This window comes from Eublepharis macularius, chromosome 9 (genome assembly GCF_028583425.1).
Source record: "Eublepharis macularius isolate TG4126 chromosome 9, MPM_Emac_v1.0, whole genome shotgun sequence".
Lineage (NCBI taxonomy): Eukaryota > Metazoa > Chordata > Lepidosauria > Squamata > Eublepharidae > Eublepharis > Eublepharis macularius.
Window position 1 is genome coordinate 38,919,559 of NC_072798.1, and position 26,632 is coordinate 38,946,190.

Consider the following 26,632-nt stretch of genomic DNA (forward strand, 5'->3'; position numbering starts at 1 on the left):
CCAGCTCAAGGGCTTCTCACAAATTTGGCCCTCTTCTTTTGTTCTTGCCACATTTACCAGACTGCATGTTGGCTATAACATTACTAATTTTGTCACTGGAGCAATTCAAATTAATCCACTGAAGAACCAGATGGCAAAGCTGCTCTAATACTGCCTTGAGGAAAAATAGGTATACTCAAAAGGTGTTGGGATTTGGTATCTTCAATTACTTTCCAATACTCTCTGTTGAATCATTTCTGCCATGGTCTGTGTCACAACACATTTACAATTGTTATTGTTAATCTTCATCATGTCACTGCTAGGCAGCTAGGTCACTGTTTGTGAAAGATGACAACTGAGGCTGGGAGCAAGGGATGTGACCAAAAGCACTTAGTGGATCTGAATGCATGCTGAGACTGCAATTGCTAAAGCTTTGAAATGCATGTGCTTGTAATTTAAATTTGTGCTGCTTACATGGGATATTTTCTGAAGGAGGGATCTCTGAAATGGGATCTGAGGCAGGTGTCGCAGATGAACAAGTTTTGCCAGAAGTCTTTGGAGGGAAAAGCGTTGAATAGGAAGTGCGTTGCCTAGTCCGACGTGCTATTTCTCGTTCATTATGCAGTTGCTGTCCATCTGTTAATAAGGCAATAACTTGCTTAGACTTCTCCCTTACATAAAAGCCTGTTGAAAAATTTTAAAAAAACATTTGATAAATGGATACAAAGATTACAACTGTATTCTGTATTGATTGCTTGGCCTTTCACAAGTCTCTATGGCTACAAAAGACATTGAAGTGTCAGGTAATGTTCTGTTCTAGATATCTGACAATGTTGAGCTCTTGATATTAGGACAATTGAGCAGCAGAAAAAGGCTTCAACGGTTGTTTGATTCCTATCATTATGCCTAATTCTGAACTGGGCCCTAGATTGTGGATCAAACAATCCATACAATAGGGCCAGGGACAGTTTGTATTTTCTACATACTTGAAGCAAGCCTGCTTTGTGGATAAATTTCTAAAATCATTAAAAAAGAAAACCGGTGGGGGTTAAAAGACTCTAAAATAATTAAAGCAATGTCTGTAGCTTTAACAGATGAATACCCACTGAGATCTTGCAAGATAAAGTTCTCAGATCTTGGGGCCATTTTGAGGGATGCTAGGCAACTACAGTATTGCTAAACCTTCCAGGCCTAGATTTCTGTCCTCAAGGTGAAGTGGGCAGGTAAAAGATGGTAAGAAGGTAAAAGATGGAAGGAAGCAGGGAAAAGGGAAAGAAAAGGGACCTAACGGGGGGAAATGTAGTGAGGTGGGTTGGAGAAAAGAAAAGGGGAGAAACTAACAGGGGAAGGGAAGGAGGAACAGCTGAAGACAAGGGACAGATGAGGGTGGGTTGGGTGGTAGGGAAAGTAGAGAGGCTTTGGGGGCTGCCAGTGGCGGGGAAAGAAGAAATAGTATGGGGAAAGGGAAAGAACTCATAAAGAGAAATTATAAACGGTCAATTAAAATTATGTAAATCAGTTATATTTCTTAAAAAGAAAAAAAATCCCAGTATTGTTACAATACTATTGTTGTTGAACATAGTATTTCTTTGGCTAGAGTTAGGGGTGTGCAAAGGCACCCTGATTCGTGTTTTCCGAATCTGCTAAACCTGAATCGAGAGTCCGATTCGGGTTTAGCAGAAACCTGAATCGCCCAGCCGATTCGGGTTTACCGATTCGGATTGATTCGGGTTGATTCGGGTTAGCTTTTTCAATGGGAAAAAGCCTCCCCCAGGCTTCTCTGAAGCCTGGGGGAGGCATTTTCCCACCGAATCACCCCAAATTTGGTGGGGACCTTCCTCTAACTCCCCTCTAACAACCCCCCAAGTTTCAGAACGATTGGACTTTGGGGGGGCATGTTATGGCCCCCCAAACCAGGTCCCCCATCCTCTCCTAAAAAAAGCCATAGCTTTAGGTTGCTGCTGCACATCTTCATTCATTTTTTCCTATGGGGAAAAAATGAAGAGAAAGGCTTCCTTTGCCAGAGGTGGCATTTCACATGCAAAATGCCCCCCAACCCTCAGGGGCCCTTCTCCCACCTTTCCTCCCACCCCCCACCAAGGCTCAGCCTGCTCCCACTTGGGGGGGGAGGCATTTCATGGCCTCCCCAAGTAGGTGCTCTCAGCCCCCAAAGTCCACCCCTTACAGCCCCACACAAACCCAATTCCCCTCCAGCTGCCACACACAGACCCAAATCCCCACATTAGCCCCTCACAGACCCAAATCCACCCCCAGCAGCCCCACACCCATAACCCCAGGAACAGGCTGGCAAAGGCCAGCCCTCTCCCTTTGTTCCCTATGCTGGGAACTTCTAAACTCTCTTTCCCTGGGCAATTCTGCACAGCCCAGGGGTGCCACAATGGTGGGCACACTTCTGAGTGCCAGCTGGTCCCTGTGAAAGAGCACCTGAACCACAGACACCCTCCCTCAAATTCCCCCACCACCTACAGAGATGGCTGGCCAGCCAGCCCCATTGTTCCCTATGATGGGAACCAACTGCACAACAAAGAATAAAACACGAACAACACAAAATAAAGTTTTAAAAAAATTATTTTCTCCCTTTCAAAGTACAAGTAGGCAAAGCATTATGACACATTACACCAGCAGTCCCCCACACAGAAAAATAACACAACTCACTTAACATCAGAGAATCACAAAAGCACAATTCCTGTCAAAAACACTTTATTTCTTGAACAGCTTTAGGTTACACAGTATGGGGGGGGGGCACAACAGGGCATGATAGCAGTGTACTACACAAAATAATACAACCCACTTCACCGTTTTTGACAGCAATTGTGTTTGGGTGATTCTCTGATGTGAAGTGAGTTGTGTTATTTTTGTGAGGTGGAATGCTGGAATGCCCTTTGGTGTGCCCCCCTGCTGTGTAACCTAAAGCTGTTCAAGAAATAAAGTGTTTTTGACAGGAATTGTGTTTTTGTGATTCTCTGATGTTAAGTGAGTTGTGTTAGTTTTGTGAGGTGGAATGCTGGAATGCCCTTTGGTGTGCCCCCCTGCTGTGTAACCTAAAGCTGTTCAAGAAATAACGTGTTTTTGACAGGAATTGTGCTTTTGTGATTCTCTGATGTTAAGTGAGTTGTGTTATTTTTCTGTGTGGGGGACTGCTGGTGTAATGTGTCATAATGCTTTGCCTACTTTGTACTTTGCCTACTTGTACTTTGAAAGGTAGAAACTGGGGTTTCCAGTTCTGAAAAACACCAGGCTAACAAAACATTCTATCCCCGACAATAGCCCTGCAGAGAAGATTAGCACATCAAGTACCAATCCATATGCAAAAGAACCTCCTCAGGATACAGTGAAGTCTCCCGCCATTAGCATTCCACACCCTGGGAAACTCTTACAGGATGACTCAGCTCAACCCCACCCCTCCTGAGTAGATACAAATGACCTACATCTTTTCCACACTGTGACACTGAGAGACTTCTGTCTTTTGGTGCTACACCTCTGAAGATGCCAGCCACAGCTGCTGGCGAAACGTCAGGAACTACAATGCCAAGACCATGGCAATACAGCCCGGAAAACCCACAACAGCCATATTTGCAAGTCACTCTCTCACTCATTTCAATAGGAGGTGAAGCAATACCATACTCCTCTTCAATTTTAGAAATAATTCCAAAGTCATGCTATGACATTGCTTTATCAAGCAGAGTTAGGGTTCCCAATTCTGAGTTGGGAAATTCCTGGAGATTTGGGGGTGAGGCTGAGGAGGGGGGTGAGGCTGAGGAGGGCAGGACTCAGGGAGAAACCTCTGCAGGGATGTGATGCCAGAGAGTCTGTCCTGTGAACCTGCCATTTCCTTCGGGGGAACCCCTCTCTCTAGTCTGCAGATCAGTTGTAATTCCAGGAGATCTCCAGGTCCAACCTAAAGGTTTGCATACCCAAAAATAACTGGCATATCTAAATCATTTAAAAAACAAAGTCTGTCACAGTTGGAACCTGTTTATAAGTATCATGTACAATAGGGGTATGCTCCAAGAAAAATTTCATTATAGTTTTGAATTCAAGGGGGGATTTTTACTGCTGATTTTTGGATAGGACACTGTCGATTTGAGGGTCTGGGGTAGCTGTTTATAAAGATAATGGTGCCTAATTTGCACAGAGCATAGTCCTCCTTCTAAAGACCCCTGAGTTTAAAATAGATTGAATAAGGGGGTTCATTTTTACAGATGCCTGAAATAAGTGCCTCTTGGCGCAGGTGCACTTCTCTCTACTGATTCCTGTGGGGGATGGTAGTCAAGCCGTAGCCTAGCGGGAGAGTGCTAGCCAGCCACCAGTATTTTTTTTTTAAAAACTTGTCTTAATTTCATTTTCCTGCCCTTACAGTGACTGACAGTTTCTTTTACATTTTCACTGAAAACTCTGTATTTGGCATCCTTCCTTGTTTTGATTTGTTGTATCTTCCCTTTCACACAGTAAAAAGCGAGGAAAGAGGGATAGAGGGAGAACAGCAGCTCTGCCATTTTTCCCTATGGTGGATTTGTGTGGTTTGAATGGATGATTTTCAACCAAAGGACACCAAAATTGCAGTGGAACTAGTGCATCTAGTCCATAAAAGCATCTTCAAGTTTCAAGTGAATTGAACCAAGGGGTCCAATGCTACAGGCCCCTGAACAAGGTGCCTCTTTTGCCAGCTGTACTTTGGAGGGGAGGGGTATGAATGACTAAGAATCCCAGATTTGTGTAACCATTCTGAAAACTCACAGTAACAACCCAAAACAGTGATTTTCATGTATATTTTCTGCTCAGAAATTTGGGAATGCACACTTCGTATGCAGATCAGATTTGTCAGATGTCACTTGCCCGGCACCATTGTAATTCTTCTGATAAGAGATATCATGGTTTCAAAGTTGACAGACTGTTTGCTTCATCTACCAGCTAATGTTACTCTCAGCAAGTGCTGTTAATAATTGAATACATCTTCCAATGCAATGTTGTTTCATGACCTGAATGATTTTTCAAATATTATTAGGTTCGTGTTTGTGTTTCCATAGGGTTACTTTTAAGCTAACACAAACATCTATGTAACTCCATCCTGCTTGGTGCCTAATTAAAAGCTATAGTAATCTAATATATAAACTTCTTAAAGTAATAGAAGTTTTAATTATCATTTATCAATTCCATAGCATTTTGTGCACAGGGTACCTTCTAAGTCTTATTATCAGACTTTTATCTTCTAAAGCAGTGGTCTTCAGCCTTTGTAATCCTAGGACCAAGTGAGCTGCAAATGTGATAGGAAGCCATGTGATATTAGAGGCACTTGACAGGAAGAGAGAAAGCCAGAGTTATGACCTCACCTGTGTCAAAGACCTCACCTGTGTCAAAGGTATACAGCAGTGAGGAACAAACCAAGGGAAGATTCTGTGGAGGAATGCTCTCTGCAGAGTGATCACGCTGCTCCTACCTGATGCTCCTTGAAGCATGTCTGCAGAGGCGCCGGGGGGGGGGGCACAGAGGCAGGAGGGAATGGCATCTCAAGGTATCATTTCCAGCTGAAATACCAGAAGTGACACCATTGCATCATAGGGATCTCCCTGCTCTCTATAGTTCTTTTACTAGAGCATTGCAATGACATCATTTCCAGTGTTTCAACCAGAAATGACATTGCACCATTGCCTAATTCTGTTTTTCCCCACCATTACCCCCTCCATTCCATTGAGTGCAGGTGGGGGACAAGGGGTGATGTCAGAAAGGTTCCCCCACCTACAGTGGAAAATCGTAATCGTGGGGCAGGTGGCTTTGCATCTTCTCTATGCAGCAAGTTGATCTAAAAGGCAGCTCTGTAGGGGTTTTTAATGCTGCAGGAGAGGCTTCTTGGTCCACTTCAAGGTTCCAGCCCATGGTCTGAAGACCACTGATCCAAAGGGTATCAGCCTCTTACAGGATAATGCTTTTTATGCTCATTTTGATTTATTCTCGAAACTTTTGGCACTATCCTTGTAGATCCTAATTCCCAACCATAGTCGTCTTCCCATCCTCGGCTCAGTCATCCTATCACATACACACATTGCAAATTAGTTTTATTAGTTTTAATTGTCTTCTCAAAAGTGTTTTTCATTTTACCTTGATCCTTTCCAGCTTCATCTATATGATGGAAGTCCTTTAACATCTGAATGTTATACAATCCCTCCTGACAATGCTGAATGACTTTCTTTGATCCGTTCTTGAGGAGATAATCCAAGAGGGTGAGAGACTTGTACACATGCCTCCAATTCTTACCGTGGTCATTCATTCTGCGCCATATCATGCTCATAACCTCAGAAAAAGAAACTTTGTTGTATGTGAAGTCACTTATCTCTAACATCAGAGAACTGGAGGGACCCCAAGGATCATTAGATGTTGCTTCTCTGACTTTTATCTCAGCTTCAGAATAATTTTTCACAAAGTTCTTCATGTGCCTTCTGAGTGCCATGGATGTGGGAAATGGTTACTTGGTTTATAAAATCAACAAGAAATGCTGGAATTTTTTTTTGCTGTGATGTATTTCTTGAGTTCCGTTTCTCCGTGCAGTGAACCACTATGATTCTGCAAATGGAACAGCACAAGATTGCTATGTTATCACTCTGAATTTTGAAAAAAGGAGAGGCATGATGGGCCTATAGTTGCCACTTTTTTCTTACTTGAGATACTGTACCTGTTGTACCTTAACAGAAACACGAAGGCAGAAATTCAGTCATGGAAACAACAGCTTGTGGGAGCTCTTCCTATCGTGAACCTGTTAAAGGCACACAGCCTCGTTCAGGAAACAAGTGGCAGCCTTAAGTGGCCAGTTGTGGTAGATAACATTTGTTGAATAGTTAATTTGAAAGAATTATCTTCTTTCCAACTATGAGAATCCAAGAGTACTGTGATTATGGTAACTGCACTCAAATGTTTCAAAACTGTAGGGAAACAACAGATGAAATCTTGGATAATCTCTAAAAGAGTAGTCTGTAATGCTGCCTTCAATTTGCCTGATTTGGTATACCAGAGCAAAACTCTCTGTTGTCATTCTTCCCATCTGCTTACCTTCTGAGCAAAGCACTACATGAGCTAAAGTTGTTAAAATTCAAAATCCTATTTTAGCATTTATAACTTAGCTTCTGCCATAGATTGAGAGTACCTGCAGTGGAGTCACTCAGTTTAGTCCTCGCATTCCTGGCACTAACCATGGTCTGATGACTGGGAATGTGCTGTTAGTTAGCAAGCTCTCTCACTCTTCACCCTTCCTCGTTCCCTCTCACTCTGAATTACGTCCTCCCTTTCTTAGTTTTCATAATCATAACCATAGTTTGCAATGATTTCCAAATTTGATAAAGTATATCCAGAGCTAATCAGGATTACCTCCAAAAAATGGTTTGCAGATCTTTTCCATATCATGGTTTGGAAGCCATTCTAATTAGCAGTAACCCATAAGGAGTCCATTGTGCAAGACTACAGCACAATCTTGATCCTCCAGACCTTGGGAACAAGCCCTCTGAACCAAATCAAAGCTGTGCAAACAATATTATACATATTGGACTAATCACTCTATATAGTAGGTATCTCCATTTCAACCAAAATTTCCTTCTGCGTGCTCTGAAAACAAGAGAAAAGTTATTAAAATGAAGGTCTAGACATTTAATTTACCCTGATCTAGCAGAGCTAAGCTAGGTCTGCAGGCGCTGAATGCATCAGTGGAAGATATATCAAGCATTTGTTGTTAACCAGCATTCTGAGAGGCAGTAAAAGGCGGAGGAAAATGGAAGAAGAAAAGCCAGAGCCCATTTGCCTAATGGTCACTCTGCTAAACTGTGGAAATTTTGTTTCTACACTGATTAGCTTGACTCTGGCTTTCACAGCTGGTGCCAGCAACAGGGGGTGCATTTTAGTTGCGACAATGATGGCACAGAAAGCAAATGCAGCTTCCAAACAGCTTAAATGATTGTGAATTGTCAGTTCACATCTTTATGAAATGTTCTTCCTACAACCCTCCCTTCTTTTTCATTAGTTAGCATCAGGATGGGTAGGTCTCTGAGCAATGCCTGGCTGAGTCACCAGAGAATACTGCCACGATCATGTATCAAATTGATTTCAAGCTCTGACATGCACCCAGCAACAGCTAGAGACACGCTTGTAATCAGATTTTACATGCACAAATGGCAAAATATTAAAATTCATGACAAATATGTTTGCTTTCCATCTTGCATATTTCAATACGCTAATACCATTGTCCTCTTTGACCGCTATTGTATGTCCTGATTAAAGGTATTTTAAATCTAGGACTAAGCAGGAATCTGAAACAAAGTCAAAATGTTATCTATTTAATTTTTGAAAATATAAGAATTATCTTTTATCTTAGAAATGCACATCTTCACATGAGTTTGATAGAAAATGTATTGTTTTAATTTTGTTAAAATAACAATAACAGATATAAAAAACAGGAGAGAAAACAGTCTTTAGTGGGATGGAATTGCATGTTTTGCAGCTTGCCAGTTCACTCTTCTTTGTAGTCCAAATGCAGTATATTTTTTTCTGTTTCACTCTGCAGACTGCAGGTCCAGAGCTATAGGGGAGGCATTTGAGGGCAATCCCCCCCAAAATATGTCATGCTTCAACTCCAAATTTCCACTTAATGTTAAAAAGTCTCTAGCTCTTTTCCTTTTGGAGATATAAGAGAAAATGTATGCACAGTTTGGGTCCTGTGGGAAGAAAAGCTGCAAGCTGGCTGGAGCTGAGTCAGTAAACCCCTTCCTGACCAAATTAATTATCTTCTGCTCTGTTCAATCACCCTTTCCCCCTGGGCTCTTTGATTCTTTCTTGTTTGTTTCTCTCTCTTTAATGTCCATGTAGACAAATGAGAACACTGGACAGTGAAATTTATACTATTTAGGGTTTCCTTCTCTGATTTCAGCAGGAAATTTCCTTCAAGATTAGGTTGGGCTGTGGGAGGGGGGAGCAAAACAATAAATGCTCTTTTTACTCATCCTGTTTTTAATCATTATACCCTAGCTGGCTCCCCGGCAGGAGAAACTTGGTGGCAGCAGGGACAATGGTTTTAGTGTCATGCTGACACACTTCCAGTGAGGAACCGGAAGTGTCATCATGCCATGGCAACACGCTAGAATCCCCCCAAAATGCTGTGGTTGAAGCAGTAGGGTTTGGGAGTGTGATGCTGCCTTGATAATGGCACTTTCTCCTTCATGCTGGAAGTGATGTGATGCTGGCTCACCTCCCCCCCCTTTCCCCCTGCCACCTGTTGAGTGACAGTGGAGATCAGCAGTCAAGGATGAGAGGACTGGACTAGGACTTGGCAACCCTTGCCCCTCCCCCAAGGGCTGCTATAACCTTCATACCCCCTTACCATAAAATTTCCGGTTACAGGATTGCTACACAGAAAAAACATCATCATGTGTTTCCATTAATCTTTTAAAATTTCAATGAAAGGAATTGTTCTTTGCTTATATATTCATTTCTCTTTCCTGCGAGGCAGAGACTGAACTGTGACATTGGTTATTTAGCAGCAAACATTGATCTGTTTTTTCCCTACAAACCAACTAGATAGCTCTGTTGGAGTCACTCAAAACTTGCTACAGAGGGAAGCTCATCCTACTGCCTTCCAGTCAGTCCCAGACTGCTTTTATTTCAAGAGTTTTCATAGATTTTCTTTATAGTTATTTGCCTGACCCAGAAACCTGCTAAATCAATATAAAGCACAAAATCGTAATCCATTTGTTTGGCAGCACACTCCATCTGGCAATAAAATTCAATCAATACAATACAATAAAATCAATTCAGTATTAAAAAACAGCATGTTATAAGTAGCAATAGATTTCTAATAAAGTATGACATTTGGAGTAACATTCACCTTTTCCTCTCCAGAAAAATATGGCCTTAACCAACTTCTTAGAAAATAAAAGCAAGTAGATCTGCTGAACCTTTTTAGGAAGGGAGTTTTTTCTCTTGGGATAAAGACTCTTTATATCTGTTTAAGTAACAAAATGCTTCAAAAGAGCCACGTCCCCTCATATCAGTGTACTTTTTAAAGTATAAAATCTGACACAGGAACTAGGGTTCCCAGGTCCCTCCTGGCAAACAGTGGAGCTTGGGGGGTTATTGGGGGCGAGAGATATAGGCACACTATGTTTTGAGCCAATATTTAAGGAATCAGCCCTCACATGATGCTGTCACTTCTGGTGTAACCGGAACAACAACATGTGGAGCACAGGAGCACATGCGTGGCCCTTTGCCCAGGCTGTCTGCCGATGGCTGGTGATCTTTGGGCAGCCTGCACCCTCTTGCTGATCGCCAGCAATCGCTGTACAGAAAGGCAAATTGCCAGGAGTTTGTCTGCCACTGGTGGGCACCTGGCAAACCTAACGCAAACACAGAACTCTTTCAGCATTTCAGAGGTCAATATACACGACGACATTGGCTTTATCCAGTATTAAAGAACATTAACACTCTCTACCTGTGAAAACAGCTCATCTGGGACCGTTAAGATACTTTCCATCTGTATTTCAAACTGCCATCAATCATTTGCAGAACTATCCCCCTCCTAGTCACTCTCCAATCAGAATCTTGATTTCTATAGGCCCGCCCTCCCTTCCTTTGCTTCCTTGTTTCAAAATACAACTTTGCATCTTGCTTAGGTCCTGCCTGATGCAGTTTTTGTCAACTTGTCTAGACCTTCTCTCTCCAAACGCATCTCCTCACGGTTCCCTGCTGTAGCAGAATATGGTATATTAGCACCACGCTGGGGCTAATACCTTTATAGAGGCCCTTTGTTTTGTAATGACTAACAAGAAAGTGAGAGGCATCTTGTCTGGTTACTCTGTATAATAAACTATTATTATTATTTTTTAAATTACTATATGAGAAGCACCAAGGCCATAATGTAAGTTGATCTGGGGGACTGGGCTTCACTTTTTAGGGAGGAGGCTTAGTGTGAAGTGAGATATTAGTGTACGTGAAGCAGCGTGTCCTGCAAACAAAGATTCAAAGCATTGGGTTAAACTTTGAGGGACGTGCCAGGGGCATTTTTGGATTGCTGGGTAAAGATGTTCTTCAGTAATTTAAGAATTGAATCTATCACACTAAGTTCTGACAGCGGAATGATTTACCATCTGCTTTCTTCACTTGTATTGCCTCTCCTGCAAGAGAGACAAAAGGCTGTGACTTTTTGCTCTCAAATGCAGGTGTCTAAATTATGCTAACTCTTGTACAGTCATATCCAGGAGAAACATTAATTCTGTGGTAGCTTTACAAGACATCACAAGTACAGAAAAATAGGACATGCGGTCATCAGATGTATTACCTCATTCATCACCTTATTACCAGTTTATATCAATGTGGACTCCATCCCATGTAATGCAGAAAACAAATCCAGAGGCCATAATTCAGCAACAGAGCTGGGCATGATATTAAGCATGACTCATTCTGTTCTTGATTTTGGCCAGCAACTATAACTGTTCTCATTGAGTGATATAGCTGATAACATTACATTACGTGCTCCTCACTGTAGTGTCCCCCCCACCTCCTGGGGCCAACATGGCATACTCTGCCTCTATCCATTCCTGGGCTTTTTCAACCACTTTATTGTGGAGTGGCGGAACAAGAGGCAGTGACTCTTTATGACTTTTTCTAAGGCCCAATGAAACTATTATTTTAAAGTGAACCCTTTCTGTAGGTAGGGCTGCCCATTCTACCTTGGGAAATTCCTGGATATTTGGGGGCAGTGCCAGAGGAAGGGAGAATATGGGGAGAGGAGCGAGTTCAGCAGAGATATAATGACACTTTAGGATTTATGTTTCTCCACTCTCCAAACCTGTCATTTCTTCTCTGGGAACTGAACTGTATAGTCTGGAGAGCAGTTGTAATTCCTGGAGATGTCCTGGAATTACAACTATTATCCAGACCACAGGGGTCAGTTCCCCTGGAGAAAGGGGCTACTTTGGAGGGTGGACTCTGTGGCATTATACTCTGCTCAAGTCCTTACCTTTCCCAAACCTCTCCTTCCACAAACTTCACCCTCAAATCTCCAGGAATTTCCCAACCTGGAGTTGGCAACCCTAGTTGTAATTCTGGGAGACCTTCAGGCCCCACCTTGAAGATGATAATCCTATTTGTAGGGTCTTGTCTGTTGTGCACTATCCCAGATCTCTGCTTAGAGTTATTAGGTGATCCCATCAAGTCAGCCATGATCTCATGAGATCTTGCTCAGCATTTTTTAAAAGTTGTGAGTGATGTGCATGCCTGTGCTTCTCTGTTTGGCTTTTTAAAAAAGTTTTACTTTGGGGATTTTTTTTTTTTTGAAAAATTTTTATTGGGTTAGAATCCATTATTTCCACATTTACATTCAATTTTCCCCAATTTTTTCATCTCTAACCCCCTCCCTTTCCCCCCCTTTTTGTTGACCTCCAACAGCTTTCCAACCCTTTGTCCCCTTTCCCTTACTTTTATTAGCTTCCTCTATCTAAAACAAACATATATTCTCCATTATTCTAAGCAGTACATCCTTAACTATTTTTAACATTATATGCCCAAACTGTAAGCCTTTGTTTCCATCTTAGATAAACAATTTATCCCAATTTTTCAATTTCAGGTATTTCTATATATCATAAACCATATAGATCATACGTTCGTTTATATCAAACAATTTGACTTATTCTCTATATATATTACTCATTCTATCTTTTTATAATAGTTCTATATATCTCTCCTCACGTAGTCAATCAATTTGACCCATCTATATCTTCAGACATTCAGTTTGGTACAAAACTTGTCAGAAAAAAAAGAAAATATTGTTAGTTAATCGCTCCTTATATTTAGTCCTTATAATTAATTATTTTCTCTATGTTCTGTTTGTTAACCTATATATATCTATATATATGTCAATCTATTAATCTGACTGCTTATTAATTCACATTTATCTCTTCTCCCCCCGGTAAAGTCTCCCCCCTCTACTTCAATACTTCAGTAGTTCTCAAACTGCCACAGTTTTCCTCCCACCTCCCATTTCTTCTCCAGGTATTGTTTCAGCTTCTCCCAGTCTGTGTTGAACTGCCCTGAGTCCAGATCTCTCAATTTTCTTGTCATCTTGTCCATTTCAGCCATATACAGCAATTTGTAAGTCCAATCTTCAATAGTTGGCACTTCTTGTACTTTCCATTTTTGCGCATACAAAAGTCTAGCTGCTGCTGTCATATAAAATATCAACGTCCTGTGTTGGGCTGGAATTCCCTCCATTCCCAAGTTCAGTAGCAGGAGTTCTGGGTTCTTATTAATTTGAAATTGTAAAATTTCACTCATTTCTCTTATTATTTCCCCCCAGTACTGCCTGGCTACCTCACACGACCACCACATATGATAGAGGGAGCCCTCATGCTTCTTACATTTCCAGCATTTATTAGAAGTATTCAAATTCCCTAGCGCAATCTTCTTTGGTGTCATGTACCAACGATAGATCATTTTATAAATGTTCTCTTTGATATTAATACATGTCGTTGTCTTCATTGTAGTTTTCCACAAGTATTCCCATGCCTCCATTGTTATTTCTTTATTAAAGTTTATAGCCCATTTCACCATTTGTGTTTTAACTATCTCATCCTCGGTATACCACTTCAACAGTACTTGGTATACCTTGGATATTCTTTTCTTATCTTCTTTAAGAAGGGTCTGCTCTAGTTCCGAATTCTCTATTCGTATACCTCCCTTTACAGAGTCCGAATTATATAAGTCTCTGATCTGTCTATACTGGAACCAATCGTAGTTAGGTGATAGTTCCTCTTGTGTCTTTATTCTAAGTTTGGATGCTTCAGTTTTAGTTATTTCTTTATACGTTAAACATTGTTGTTCATTATCAACAGCTCTCGAGTCTATCACCTCATATGGAACCACCCACAAAGGGGTTCCTTCTTGTAGATAAATTCTGTACTTCTTCCAGATTATGTATAGACTTCTCCGAACAAAGTGATGCAGGAACATCGAGTTGACCTTTACTTTGTCATGCCATAAATATGCATGCCATCCAAATATTTTTTTATATCCCTCTAGGGCTAATAGTTTCTTGTTCTTTAATGTCATCCATTCTTTCAACCAAACTAGGCAGATTGCATCATGATAAAGTCTCAGATTGGGCAGTTGCATTCCGCCTCTTTCCTTTGCATCTTGTAAAACTTTCACTTTCACTCGAGGCTTCTTGCCTGCCCAAACAAAATCTGATATTTTCCTCTGCCATTTTTCAAATTGTTTGGAGTCTCTGATGATTGGTATTGTCTGTAGCAAAAACATTACTCTTGGTAACACATTCATCTTAACTGCTGCAATCCTGCCCAACCATGACAAATTCAATCTATTCCATTTAATCAAGTCTCTCTCTATCTGAGTCCATAGTTTTTCATAATTGTTTTTGAATAGATCTATGTTCTTTGCAGTTAATTCGACTCCCAAATATTTCACTTTACTTGTTACTTCACAATCCGTTGTTTCCATTAACAATTGTTGTTTCTGCTTAGTCATATTTTTGCATAATATCTTTGACTTCTTTTTGTTAATGAAGAAACCTGCCAAGTCTCCAAACTCCTTGATCTTATCTATCACTCTTGGCATGTTCTCCAATGGGTCCTCTACAATTAACATTATGTCATCCGCAAATGCTCTGACCTTATATGAATAGTCCTTTATTTTTATTCCACGAATTTCATCATCTTGACATATTTGTATCATCAGAATCTCCAATACTAAAATGAACAACAATGGAGATAACGGGCAACCTTGTCTTGTTCCTTTACTTATCGTCAATTTCTTGGTCAATTCATCATTCACCACAATTGCTGCAGTCTGGTCTCTATAAATTTCCTTAATTGCTCTGATGAATCTTTCTCCCAATTGTAGCTTTTCCATAGTGGCAAACATAAAGTCCCAGTTTAACTTTGGGGATTTTTGTACAAATCTGAAACCCCACCCAAACTGTAGAAATCCCCACCCCCTATTTGAATATGGCTCCACTGCATGTTTTTTTTTATCTGTGTTGGAGGCCACACTCAGAATGAGATGTATACAGTCGTAAAATAATTTCTGATACTGAACATATTAAACAGCCTTATCCCAAGTCAAAACATGGGTCAATATAAATCTGACTAGTAATCAAAGTCCAGGCAAAGTTCTTTCCCGTATCTGCTGTATGAGATCCTTTATCTATAGATACCTTTTGAATTAGGGGTGCCCCTATCCTCTGACCCCTCCAGTCACCTGCTGGTAGGGGGAAATGTTTGGAGGCGATTTTTAATGAATTGCCCTCCTAGCACAACCTTTAACTTCCCTGTTGTGCGGGAAAATGGTGTCATGGCAATCCTATGTTGAATCCAGACCCTCTATATAATGTCTTTCCTTAACAAAACTCTTCTAAAAATATTGTGCAACTCATATCATTTTCTTTTTCATATGTTTTATTTCTATAGGAGTTTTAAAATTTAGAATCCAGGGAGCAAATGTTACAGAGCATGGGCAGTTACTTACTAGTAAAATTGCTTCTATATTACCCATGGCAAGTGCCCTGCCCCCTCAATCAGTCTGTCCTACAGCAGGAGACAGAAGGCCTCGGGTTGCTAGGTCATCTTTCCCTCTTAGTGAGGTTGAGGGGGGAGAGTGACCTGGCACTCACCTTCCTGAAGCCTTCGCATGTGCATGAAGCGCACATGCTCCTGGTATGGTGCAATGATGTCAATTCCAGGAGTGATGTCATCACACAGGCTGCGGGAGCATTCCTGTACTTTGCCCCAGGCTGATTCTTAAAGAATTGACCCATTTGGGGGCTAAATCAGCCTGACACAAAGCACAGGAGCACTGCCACAGCCTGCACAGCATCATCACTCCTGGGAGTGACTTCATGCGATACTGGGAGCATGCCCTGCCTTTCCCCCCGCCGGCCAGGTGACTGGTGATGGGCAGCAGAGGCTGAGAACAGGGGATCCCCTGCCAGCAATCCTAGGAAAGCTTATAGCTCAGATAAGGGAACTGCTAATTTCTTTGCAGGTATGTGATGGGCCCAGCTATGTTAGGGTTGCCAGGTCCAGGTTGGGAAATTCCTAGAGTTTTTTGAGGTGGAGCCTGGAGAGGACAGGGTTTGGGGAGGGGAGAGGCCTCAGTGGGGTATAATGCCATAGAGGTGACCCTTCAGAGCAGCCATTTCCTCCAGGGGGACTGGTCTGTGCTGCCTGGAGATCAGTTTAATTCTGGGAGATCTCCAGCTACTACCTGGAGGCTGGCAATCCAAACCATGTAGAATTTTAGATTATAAAGAAAGAGTTTGTCAAGTTGTTTAGTGGTTAAGCTATTGTTAGTCTGGCCTGCAGAATAAGAGAGAAGGCCTAGAGTTCTGTTGAGGGAATTGCTAATTTATTTTTAGGCCCAAGCCAAGAAATAAGGCATCAGGAGCAGCAGCAAGAGGATGAGCCATTGAAGAATATATGGGGAAGAAGAAGCCCTGCACTTCTTTAAGCTAATATTTTGGACTTGCTGTTTTCTTTGTGTTATGAGATACTGGAGGGTAAGAAAAATGTGTTTGGCAAGAGTCTTGCAAACATGTTAAGGGCTTTAAACTAAATCCTGTGGAGGAGGGAAACAAAAACCCCAAAGCTAGTATGGTGCCAGTTACTGGAGATAAGAGCATTAATGATGAGCTGGGAGGGGCACATATGCTGGGACTCATTAATTTGCAGGTGACAAAAACAAAGCATTCAGGGCACATAAATAATAGATTACAATGTCTCTACAGCAGGGCTTTTTTCTGGGGGAAAAGATGGTAGATCTCAGTGGGTTGCCCTCAGAGAAAATGGTCACATGGCTGGTGGCCCTGCCCCCTGATCTCCAGGCAGAGGGGAGTTTAGATTGCCCTTCATGCCACTGGCTGGCAGCGTGGAGGGCAATCTGAACTCCACTCTTGTCTGGAGATCAGGGGGCGGGGCCACCAGCCATGTGACCATTTTCAAGAGGTTCCGGAACTCCGTTCCACCGCGTTCCAGCTGAAAAAAAGCCCTGCTCTACAGTAATGCATGGAATATGAGAAACAAACAGGAGGAACTTACTGAAGCACACGCATGGTCTAAAGCTCTTTTTTGTCGCACAGGGAATGACATCGTTCCCATCATGACAAGTAAATGCTCCAGAGCTCCTAGCCCATTCCCACTCTCCTTCCGCCTCCACACACTGGCCAGGTAAGTGGTGCTTAGAGAGGGTGTTAGAAAGACTAAAGCTCAGTATGAGCTTAAGCTAGCAAGAGATGCTCAACACAACAAAAAATGGGTTCTTTGGTTATGTTTGAAGTAAGAATAAGAACAGGGAAGTGGTAGGCCCACTGCGAGGAGAGGAAAGTGGAATTTTAAGAAGTGATAAAGAGAGGGCAGAACTGCTCGATTCCTGTTTTGCCGTGGTCTTCTCTTGCAAGGGAAACTGCTCAACCTGGCAAAAAGGTAGGAAGGGCAGTCTAGGATAGGCATAGGAATGGTACATAAACACCTAGCTTTAAATGAAATCAAGTCCTCAGGGCCAGGTGAATTGCTTCCTAGAAATTCACCGATGTATTTGCAGAGCCTCTGTCTATCATCTTTGAGAATTCTTGGTGAACAGGTGAGGTGCCAGAAGATTGGAGGCGGGCAAATGATGTCCCCATCTTCAAGAAGGGGAAAAAAAGAAGATCCAGGTAACTACTGACGTGTCAGCTCACCTCTTTGGGGTCAGGGAGGAATCTTCCTCCAGGCCAGATTGACCAGGGATCCTGGAGTTTTTTTGCCTTGTTCTAGTCATAGAGCCGCGGTCACGGGGGGGGGGGGGGGGCAGGTTAAAGCTGTGAATTTCCTGCACTGTGCAAGGGGTTAGACTAGATGATCCTTGGAGTTCCTTCCAGCTCTATGTTTTTGTTAAGAATTACGTTTGTTCAGATCCTAAAGATCCTTTCTCTACAAATGTTTCTATGTTCAGAGCAATTGTGATTCATTTATACCAGTAGATGTGAACTGGTTGGGTTTGTGATAAATGTATGTTATCTTGAAAACTGTAATACTTTGAATGTTTTCTTTTTGAAGTGATTTCATAGTTGCTTTACAAGCCACAAGGGTGCTGTCATTTATTGACTTGAATCGTCCCCATCTCTCCTACTGAGAAAGATAATTTATGAGAGAGATCTATGTAGTCAGGGGGTTCTGCTGCATTAAAATTGCATTATACACCAAGTTGTCCTGTGATTGCACAGTCTCTTATGAAGATGCATCCATTAAATATGGTTCAAAGGTAGAGATTCCTAGGGTTGCCAGCGTCTAGGTGGGACCTGAAGATCCCTGGGAATTACAGTTGATCTCCAGGATATATCAGTTTCCCTGGAGAAAATGGCTACTTTGCACAGTGGAGTGTATGGTAATTATACCCTGCTGAGGTCTCTCCCATCTCCAAACACCACCCGCTCCAGGCTCCACCCCCAAATCTTCAGGAATTTCCCTACCTGGAGTTGGTAACCCTACAAAAAAGACTGGATTGGATGATCCATGAGGTCTACTTTTTATAAATGCCCTTGCATTATATAATATGGAGGTAAAATGCTGAGAAATAAGAGAAAAAACATGGCAATCCCCTGTACAGGGAAATTTCTCAGTCTGACAGGACTACAAAACAATCTATTGCTTGATAGTGAAAAAAATTAAAAAACCACAGCAGTTTAAGTCTAAGCCCACACCCAGCCTTCCGAGTTGTCACATCTGAGTTCCTCCATAGCTTGTGGTTTTATTGAATCATGTGATTGGTTGAGCGTGGGGTGGGGGGAGGGGGGTGTAGGTAGTGGAGGCCTATTGTGATTGTGAATGCCTCTAAACATTTTCTGTGCTTGGCACAGTCTGGTAATGTGTTATGGAGTATCAATGTGGTTTTATTCATAGATACTACAAGAGTTGGATCTACTAAACAAAAGCAAAGTGGAGGCTCTTCTGATCTCAGAGGTATGTAATTAATGTTTGTAATGCGTAATGCAAAGCTGGATAACATGGAATCAGCTTGTAGACTTTTTAATAGATGGCCAAAATAAATTTAAAATGTGTGAATGCTTCTGCTCAGAAGCTGATTAAATGTCTGATTATTTGTACCAATGGGCCACGCAGAAGTAATGAGAGGAGGGATGGGCAATTGCATCATTATTATCTATAAGGTTAATTGAAAATTCTGAAATGCAGAATAATTCATTGTCAAAGAGGCAGCCTACCCAGCTATGGCATTGGGATTTCCCATGTACTGTGTGCTGTATGGGAGAAGGCAGCATGGTATAGCCAGATCTTGTCAGATCTTGGAAGCTAAACAGTGCCAGTATGTGGATGGGAAACCACCAAGGCAGAGGAAGGCAGAGGAGGGCTACGGCAAACCACTTCTGCTTCTTGTCGTGAAACCCCCTTGCTGGGGTTGCCGTAAGTCAGTTGTTGTGACTTGATGGCATTTTACACACGCATGCACACACATGTTCTTACATGCTGTTTTTTGTCTGAAGATCTCAGTGACTGTTCATTTCAATTTTGTACCCAAACACCGATACCTATAAAATCCTGGGTCCAAAATTCAACTATTGATAAACATATGGTGAATGAAAACGCCTATGGTTATGAGAATGACTGAGCACACACATACACATATAAACTATGCTTACGACAGCACAAATTGAACACATATACAGGGAACATACGGAACAGGCTAGAATTATAGAGGTGTATGATAGAGGGCATTTTAAACTGATTTTCCCACATAGTGCTCAATTTGTAAATTATGAGAAGACTTTAATATTGTACAACATCTCAGCAATCTTTCAATGCAAAAGCAATTCAAACTGGAAGAGAATGACTATTATATTTATAGCTCATCCCTTCCCGTCCGTGCTTTTAACCCAATTTTGTTGCACCATTTGCAATAGAAGAGATGAGGGATGCAGCACACAGTAATTTGTGTGACAGTGACACTGTCTTTCTTCTTCCCAATATTGTAAATAGCTGGAATGGGAAGAGCAAACTTTCAGAATGAACTAGTGTGCCTCCAGATCTCCTGGCTTTCCACCTAAATTCTTGCTTTTTTTACTGATTTGATTAGGGGAGTTCGACGAGATTCTCCTATGCAACAGTACAACTGCTCTTGTAATGAAATTTTCAAATATTCCAGTTGTTTGCCCTGTTTCTTTTTTCCCTTTTGACTGTAAAAGGGTCTCCCCCGCCGCCCCCCCCCCCTGCCCCGAGCTCCATTATCTTGTATTTGTCCCACTTACAGCTTTGGGCTGTGTCTCTCTCTCAGATGTGTTGCTATTTTGGGGCAGAATGAATGTAATCCTCCTCTTCTCAAACCATTTTCTCCCTGGGTAACATGGCCATCCCAGAAATTAGCTTGCTGGTTTAGAAGCAGTAGAAGGCCATCAAACATTGAAAGCAGTAGCAAAAGCCCCATGTTCCACCAGGAATAAAAAGGCCTGAAGTAGTGTCAACTGCATGACATTCCTATTCAAGCATTAATTTCCCCTTTACCACCCTCCAATACAATCCCCAATGTAACTAATTGCTGAAAGATAGTCACTGTGGTCTAAATAATGCTAGAGGTATTGGCTGTTCACCCTCTATTATTAACTCCTAGTAAACCTGCTGGGTACTGATTCTAACATTTCTTTTGTGATTATTTCTACTTTTTCCTCTTCTGTACTTTCTTGGAGTTTAAACAGGCTTTTTTAGAAAAAGGAGAGAGGAAAATCCACACTCGACCATCTATGCAGGCTGATTATTTGTATTAATTACGAGATGGATTTTTATCGATGCTGATGCTGGTTTGGATTTTTGCTGTAGGGGGGTAGATGCTGGCCTTGGTCTTTCTGAGTACAGCTGAATTTTTATTTATTTTATAAATGTTTCCATTATATTTTGTAAACTGAATTATCATTTTATTGTAAACTGCTTTGTAATATTCCTTCTGAAAAAAATGGGAATTAAAACAATGAGAATTTGAAAAATGGGAATTAAAACAATTTAAATAAATAAATAAGCAAGCCAGCAAATTAGCTTACACGTGGCCTGGCTGCAAGTCCTGCTCTTGCAGCCATTCAAAATTATTTTTATCTGTTTAGCTCCTTTTTGCAAGTGCATTCAGTGCAATTACAAACTACTATGCTAATGCTAAAAATTTAAAAGATACAGAAGGCAATTTAATAGTTTGCTCAGGATCTGATGGCATGGCATGAGCTGCTTCTATTCTGCCTTCCCCTCAAGGCACACACACAGTTTGCTGGGTTGCGGGTGGGCATTTCAGCTGAACTCTCTCAGGTCATTGGTAGTCTCTGCAGAAACCAGTGGTCTGAGCTCCCTGATGTGGGTTGCTTCTCAGGGTCAAACCACACGAGACAAAATACACTTGAATTACACTCAAATACACTCGAATTACAAAATACGCTTGAATTACCTGTGTAATTCGATTGTATTTTGTCTCGTGTGATGAAACCCTTAGTATAATAATATTTCCAGAGAGGTAAAGGAAGATTTTACTGCTCTTCTGATTTAATTGCACGTGAGTCCAGTATATTTGCATTTTCATTATCATCATGATCCATTATCTTTGGAGGAGCATATGTGACACTGCCAGCCTCCTGTATCCCATGCTATGCAGCTTGTCCTATATTAAAGTAAGGGTAGGTAGCATTAATGTTCCTATGTTTAGGTGCATATCTTGAGGCATTAAGAAGTGAGATGCGCTAATTCATGAAGCAAATAACTGTTGTGACCAGGTACTAATTTCAAATTGTTGGATAGTGCTGTATGTTCTGGCATGTTTCACAGATGATCAGATAAAGTTGGGTGACCATATAATTAGGGCTTTGATCTGTCAAGACTTGGAGATGGAACCCTGCCAAAATGAAAATTCAGCTGTTTTCCACACAGGGACAGGTTTTCCTGTTGCTGCTGGAGCTGCAGTGGGGATTTCCACATAGGTTTGCCTGTAGTTTCTCTTCTCCAGGCCTCCCCTGCACCACCAGATCTTTTTTTAAATTGTCAATTAAATAATGTTATATGGTTATTGTAGAACAATTTGTGTATCAGGTTCTCTGAATTCCCAGTTTTCATTTTAAAAAAGAAAGTTTCTAGCCCCCTTTATTGCAGTTAACCTTTCCCCTTTATACCTCTGCAACAAAACAAGAGATGGGAATTCAGATATTCAATTCAATAACAATATTCAATTGCTGATTTAAACAAACAAAACACCTGGGTGGCAGGGGAAGGATATGGCCACCGTGGAGACAGGGGCAGGGAAAATGGCTGCTATGTGGGTGGGAATGGGAAAATCTGAACTTTCCCACCCACATAGACGCTAACCAGACTTTGCTTTCCAAAAACTTCACAGCAAAGCAGGTTTGGGAAATATTGCAGAAAAGCTAGGAAAAGCTCAGGAGGTTCATAAATGCACCATGATGCAGTGGGAAAGCAGGGAAAAAATAGCTTCTGAACAGTATTCAGCCTGGGGCTAATAAGTCATGTGAAAACAGCATTGGTTCTGGTCAATCCAGAGCAGTGCTACCCAGACCATAAGCAACTCAGGAGAGATTTGCACTCTGTTTTCAACTTTAGCTGCTGGAATCCCCTCCATGTACAAATGGCAATCTCATTTCAGAAGCTTCTGCAACATGCTGTGTCCTGTCCAGGGCCACCCCAACTACATAGGCAAACTAGGTAATCACCTATGGTACGAGGCTTTAAGAAATGCCAGATTATAGCGAAGTGAATTTCTTATCTCTAAAAATATAGATGTATTAATGTATTTATAAATGACAGTATCAAATATTGATGTATTGTCGAAGGCTTTCACGGCCGGAGAACGATGGTTGTTGGGGGTTTTCCGGGCTGTATTGCCGTGGTCTTGGCATTGTAGTTCCTGACATTTCGCCAGCAGCTGTGGCTGGCATCTTCAGAGGTGTAGCACCAAAAGACAGAGATCTCTCAGTGTCACAGTGTGGAAAAGATGTAGGTCATTTGTATCTACTCAGGAGGGGTGGGGTTGAGCTGAGTCATTCTGTAAGAGTTTCCCAGGGTGTGGAATGCTAATGGCGGGAGGCTTCACTGTATCCTGAGGAGGTTCTTTTGCATATGGATTGGTGCTTGATGTGCTAATCTTCTCTGCAGGGCTATTGTCGGGTGTGGAGTGTTTTGTTGGCCTGGTGTTTTTCAGAACTGGAGCCCATGCACTGTTCATTCTTAAGGTTTCTTCTTTCCTGTTGAAGTTTTGCTTATGCTTGTGAATTTCAATGGCTTCCCTGTGCAGTCTGACAAAGTAGTTGGAAGTGTTGTCCAGTATTTTGGTGTCCTGGAATAAGATACTGTGCCCTGTTTGAGTTAGGCTATGTTCAGCCACTGCTGATTTTTCAGGCTGTCCAAGTCTGCAGTGTCTTTCATGTTCTTTTATTCTTGTCTGGATGCTACGCTTTGTGGTCCCGATGTAAACTTGTCCACAGCTGCAGGGTATACGGTATACTCCTGCAGAGGTGAGGGGGTCTCTGCTGTCTTTTGCTGATCGTAGCATCTGTTGTATTTTTCGGGTGGGTCTGAATACTGCTTGAAGGTTGTGCTTTTTCATAAGCTTTCCCATCTGATCAGTAATTCCTTTGATATATGGCAAAAACACTTTTCCTGTAGGTGACTGTTTTTCCTTGGTTGTTTGATTCATCCTGGGTTTGATTGCTCTTCGGATTTCATTTCTGGAGTAGCCATTTGCCTGAAGTGCGTGGTTTAGATGATTAATTTCCTCATTGAGAAAGCGCGGCTCACATATCCGTCTTGCACGATCCACTAATGTTTTCATTATGCCTCTTTTCTGTCGGGGGTGGTGATTGGAGTTTTTGTGTAAGTACCGATCAGTATGAGTTGGTCTCCTGTAGACCTTGTGACCTAACTGAAAGTTTGCTTTGCGGATGACCAAGGTATCCAGGAATGAGAGTTTTCCCTCACTTTCTTTCTCCATTGTGAATTGTATGTTCAGGTGGATGTTGTTGAGATGATTCAAAAACTCCATCAATTCTTCCTCCCCATGGCTCCAAATGATGAATGTATCATCCACAAACCGGAACCATACACTGGGTTTGTGGGGTGCTGATTCTAGAGCTGTTTTTTCAAAATGTTCCATGTAGAAGTTTGCTATAACTGGGCTGAGTGGGCTCCCCATGGCCACCCCATCCATCTGTTCATAGATGGAACAGATAGTATCAAATATTGATATGGGGAGTACCAAAGTCACAGTTCACCTAGGATGCCAATTCACTCTTTCTTCCTCCATTGCCTTTCCATAAGTGGGGTGATTCTCTCTTGGCAAATACCTTTCTCTTATTCCCACCCTGCATTTGCCCTCCATCAAATTTAACAGAGCTTTGAGTAGCCTGAATTAAAAGCATTAGCAACTGATACGCGTATGATCTTATACCTGCTTGGTGATTAGTTTTCAGGCTTTATGGTATGTACTTATCCCCATGAAGCTGGTTAGTACCAGGGCCTTTTTTCAGGGGGATCTCCCTGGATCTGACATCCAGCACCTCTGAAAAAAGATCATGTGACTGGTGATCCCGCCCCCGGTGCCCAAAGACCCATGGGACGTCTCCCCGGGTGGAGCTTCTCCTGGGCCGCCTGCTTCCCTGCCTCTTTCCTGGCCTTTCCCTCCCTCCCTCCCTCCCTCCCTCCCTCTTTCTCCCTCCCTCCCTCCCTCCCTCCCTTCCTTTCTCTTTGAAATTTCTGGCTCACAACACTGCACCGCTTAGAGGAAACATTGCTGCTGGGTAAGGGGCGGGGAGATGAGCGGGCCGAAATCAAGGGAGCACTCCAAGGGGTAGCTGCACCCTGCAAGGTCAGTTCTGGAAGTGATGTCACCTCTCAGAAGTGATGTCATTGTGTGTTTCCAGTGGTGCACACGTGCTTTGCATGCGCATACATGTGATAATAGAGAGATCCACCACCTCTTTTCACAGAAAAAAAGCCCTGGTTAGTACATTTATAATTGTATGGCCTTATCCAAATGCATCTGACTTTCCTTCTGGCTAGATGGGAAGTTATGTTGGATGACATGACATGCTCGTTAGAACCACAATGGCAATGGCCTTATCTTTATCAGTGAAGCATTGTAAAGCAGCCTTCCTGCAAAAAAGTTAAATCCCCAAGGAAGTAATAGATGTTGCAATTAACGTTTGAGTCTTCTTTGAAAATGCAGTTGTTATCTTATTTCTTCAGATGAGACAGGCATTCTGTGAAGCATTTAAATACATAAAGAGAAGAGTTAAACCGCAGCGGATTGCTGAGAAAGAATACATTATTATGACATTGAGATCAGAGGTCAGCTCTGAAAAAATATGAAAGCATAGAGGATGTTACCAGACTATGTAAACTCCGTTGCTAACTGGAAAGCTGGAGTTGCAAACACATGTTCTTTGGAAATACCCTGTAACGTTTTACACTGTGTTACTTTTTCAAAACCTTGCAGAAATACTGTGAAACACTTGTATATTTGCAGTATTGGATGACTTGGTTTATTTTTCCTTCTCTTTTTTATTGATGTAGTTGTCTTATTTAAATGTATGTGACCTGCCAGCATCACACAAAATACAGCACAAGTGTCCTTTTTTCATATCCTTATGAACAACTTTCATCATTGTTGCAAAATACCATATTTTAATGACCTGATCCTTAAGACCTGCATAGTTCTACTAGTCCACAGAGTGATCATTCTGATTTTACCATTGTAGTATCTCATACATGGCTAGAAGCAGGGAGGTTCTTTGTAATCGTGCCTTGGGTCAGTTCCAGTATCTTTGAAACTACTTACTGTAATGTACAGGTAACATAGGTTTGTAGAGATATTCATAGCTCCATGATGGCCAAAATGCTCATCCTCCCGTGGAATATCTCTTTATATGTGTATATGTTATATGACAGGTTATGCATAACAAATATAGGAGCTGTGTGTTAGTATATGCATTACAGACTCAGACACACGTTAGTTTTCTTTATCTAATGAACACTGTATTTTTCAGCATCAGTGTCACACTGTAGATTTATCAATAGCCTGCATGAGAAGTATCTATATATTCCATAACTATAACCTACAACATGACAGTGTGAAAGAGGGGTACCTGTTTTACAATACAGGCTCATAGTACAATAGCAAGCCAGCCGAAAGATACTTGATTTCTGCCTCATTTTCTCTGTCACAGTATAAATATCCCTGCAGACACTGTTGTTCTTCATGCCTATGTAAACATCAAAGTTGACAGACAAACTTCTTAGAGGTCATAGAGATACTGATGCTAACATTAAGCCTGTCTTACTTTCCTATTTCATGAAGACGTCAGCCATTTTCACATGGGTGATTTTTTTTCTCGGGTTCGGTGCTCCTGGGGAGTATTTTTTTTCTCTCAATTCAGTTTTTGCCCTCAGAATCATGGTTCTTCTGTGCACCACCAAGGTTTTCCTCTACTTTTCGGCAGTCTTCCCCAAACTTCCTTTACTGCAGTGCTTTGGAAAAGATCACAGCAAAGCCAGGCTGGTTGTTATGTGGGCAGGAAAGTCTGGATTTTCCTGGTCCCTCCCACACAGCAGCCATTTCCCTGCCC

At 41.8% G+C, this 26,632-nt stretch overlaps 2 protein-coding genes across 3 annotated transcripts in view; one reads left to right on the forward strand and one right to left on the reverse strand.

The window, feature by feature from the left end:
- ENTHD1 (ENTH domain containing 1) overlaps positions 1-6,454 on the reverse strand; it is a gene marked incomplete at its 5' end in the record, with an annotated part of 69,137 nt that extends 62,683 nt beyond the window's left edge. Inside the window, 2 exons of the mRNA XM_054987741.1 lie at positions 454-663; positions 6,097-6,454. Coding sequence (XP_054843716.1) covers positions 454-663; positions 6,097-6,454 — 568 coding nt within the window. The remainder of the gene's footprint in view (positions 1-453; positions 664-6,096) is intronic.
- GRAP2 (GRB2 related adaptor protein 2) overlaps positions 1-26,632 on the forward strand; it is a 118,630-nt gene that overhangs the window by 26,084 nt on the left and 65,914 nt on the right. The window contains exons 2-3 of one of the 2 annotated variants that reach the window (XM_054989434.1): positions 17,120-17,207; positions 18,918-18,977. The gene's annotated coding sequence lies outside the window, so the exon portion shown is untranslated. Of the gene's footprint in view, positions 1-17,119; positions 17,208-18,900; positions 18,978-26,632 lie in introns of those variants that run through there. The other variant, XM_054989436.1, reaches the window with a different exon arrangement.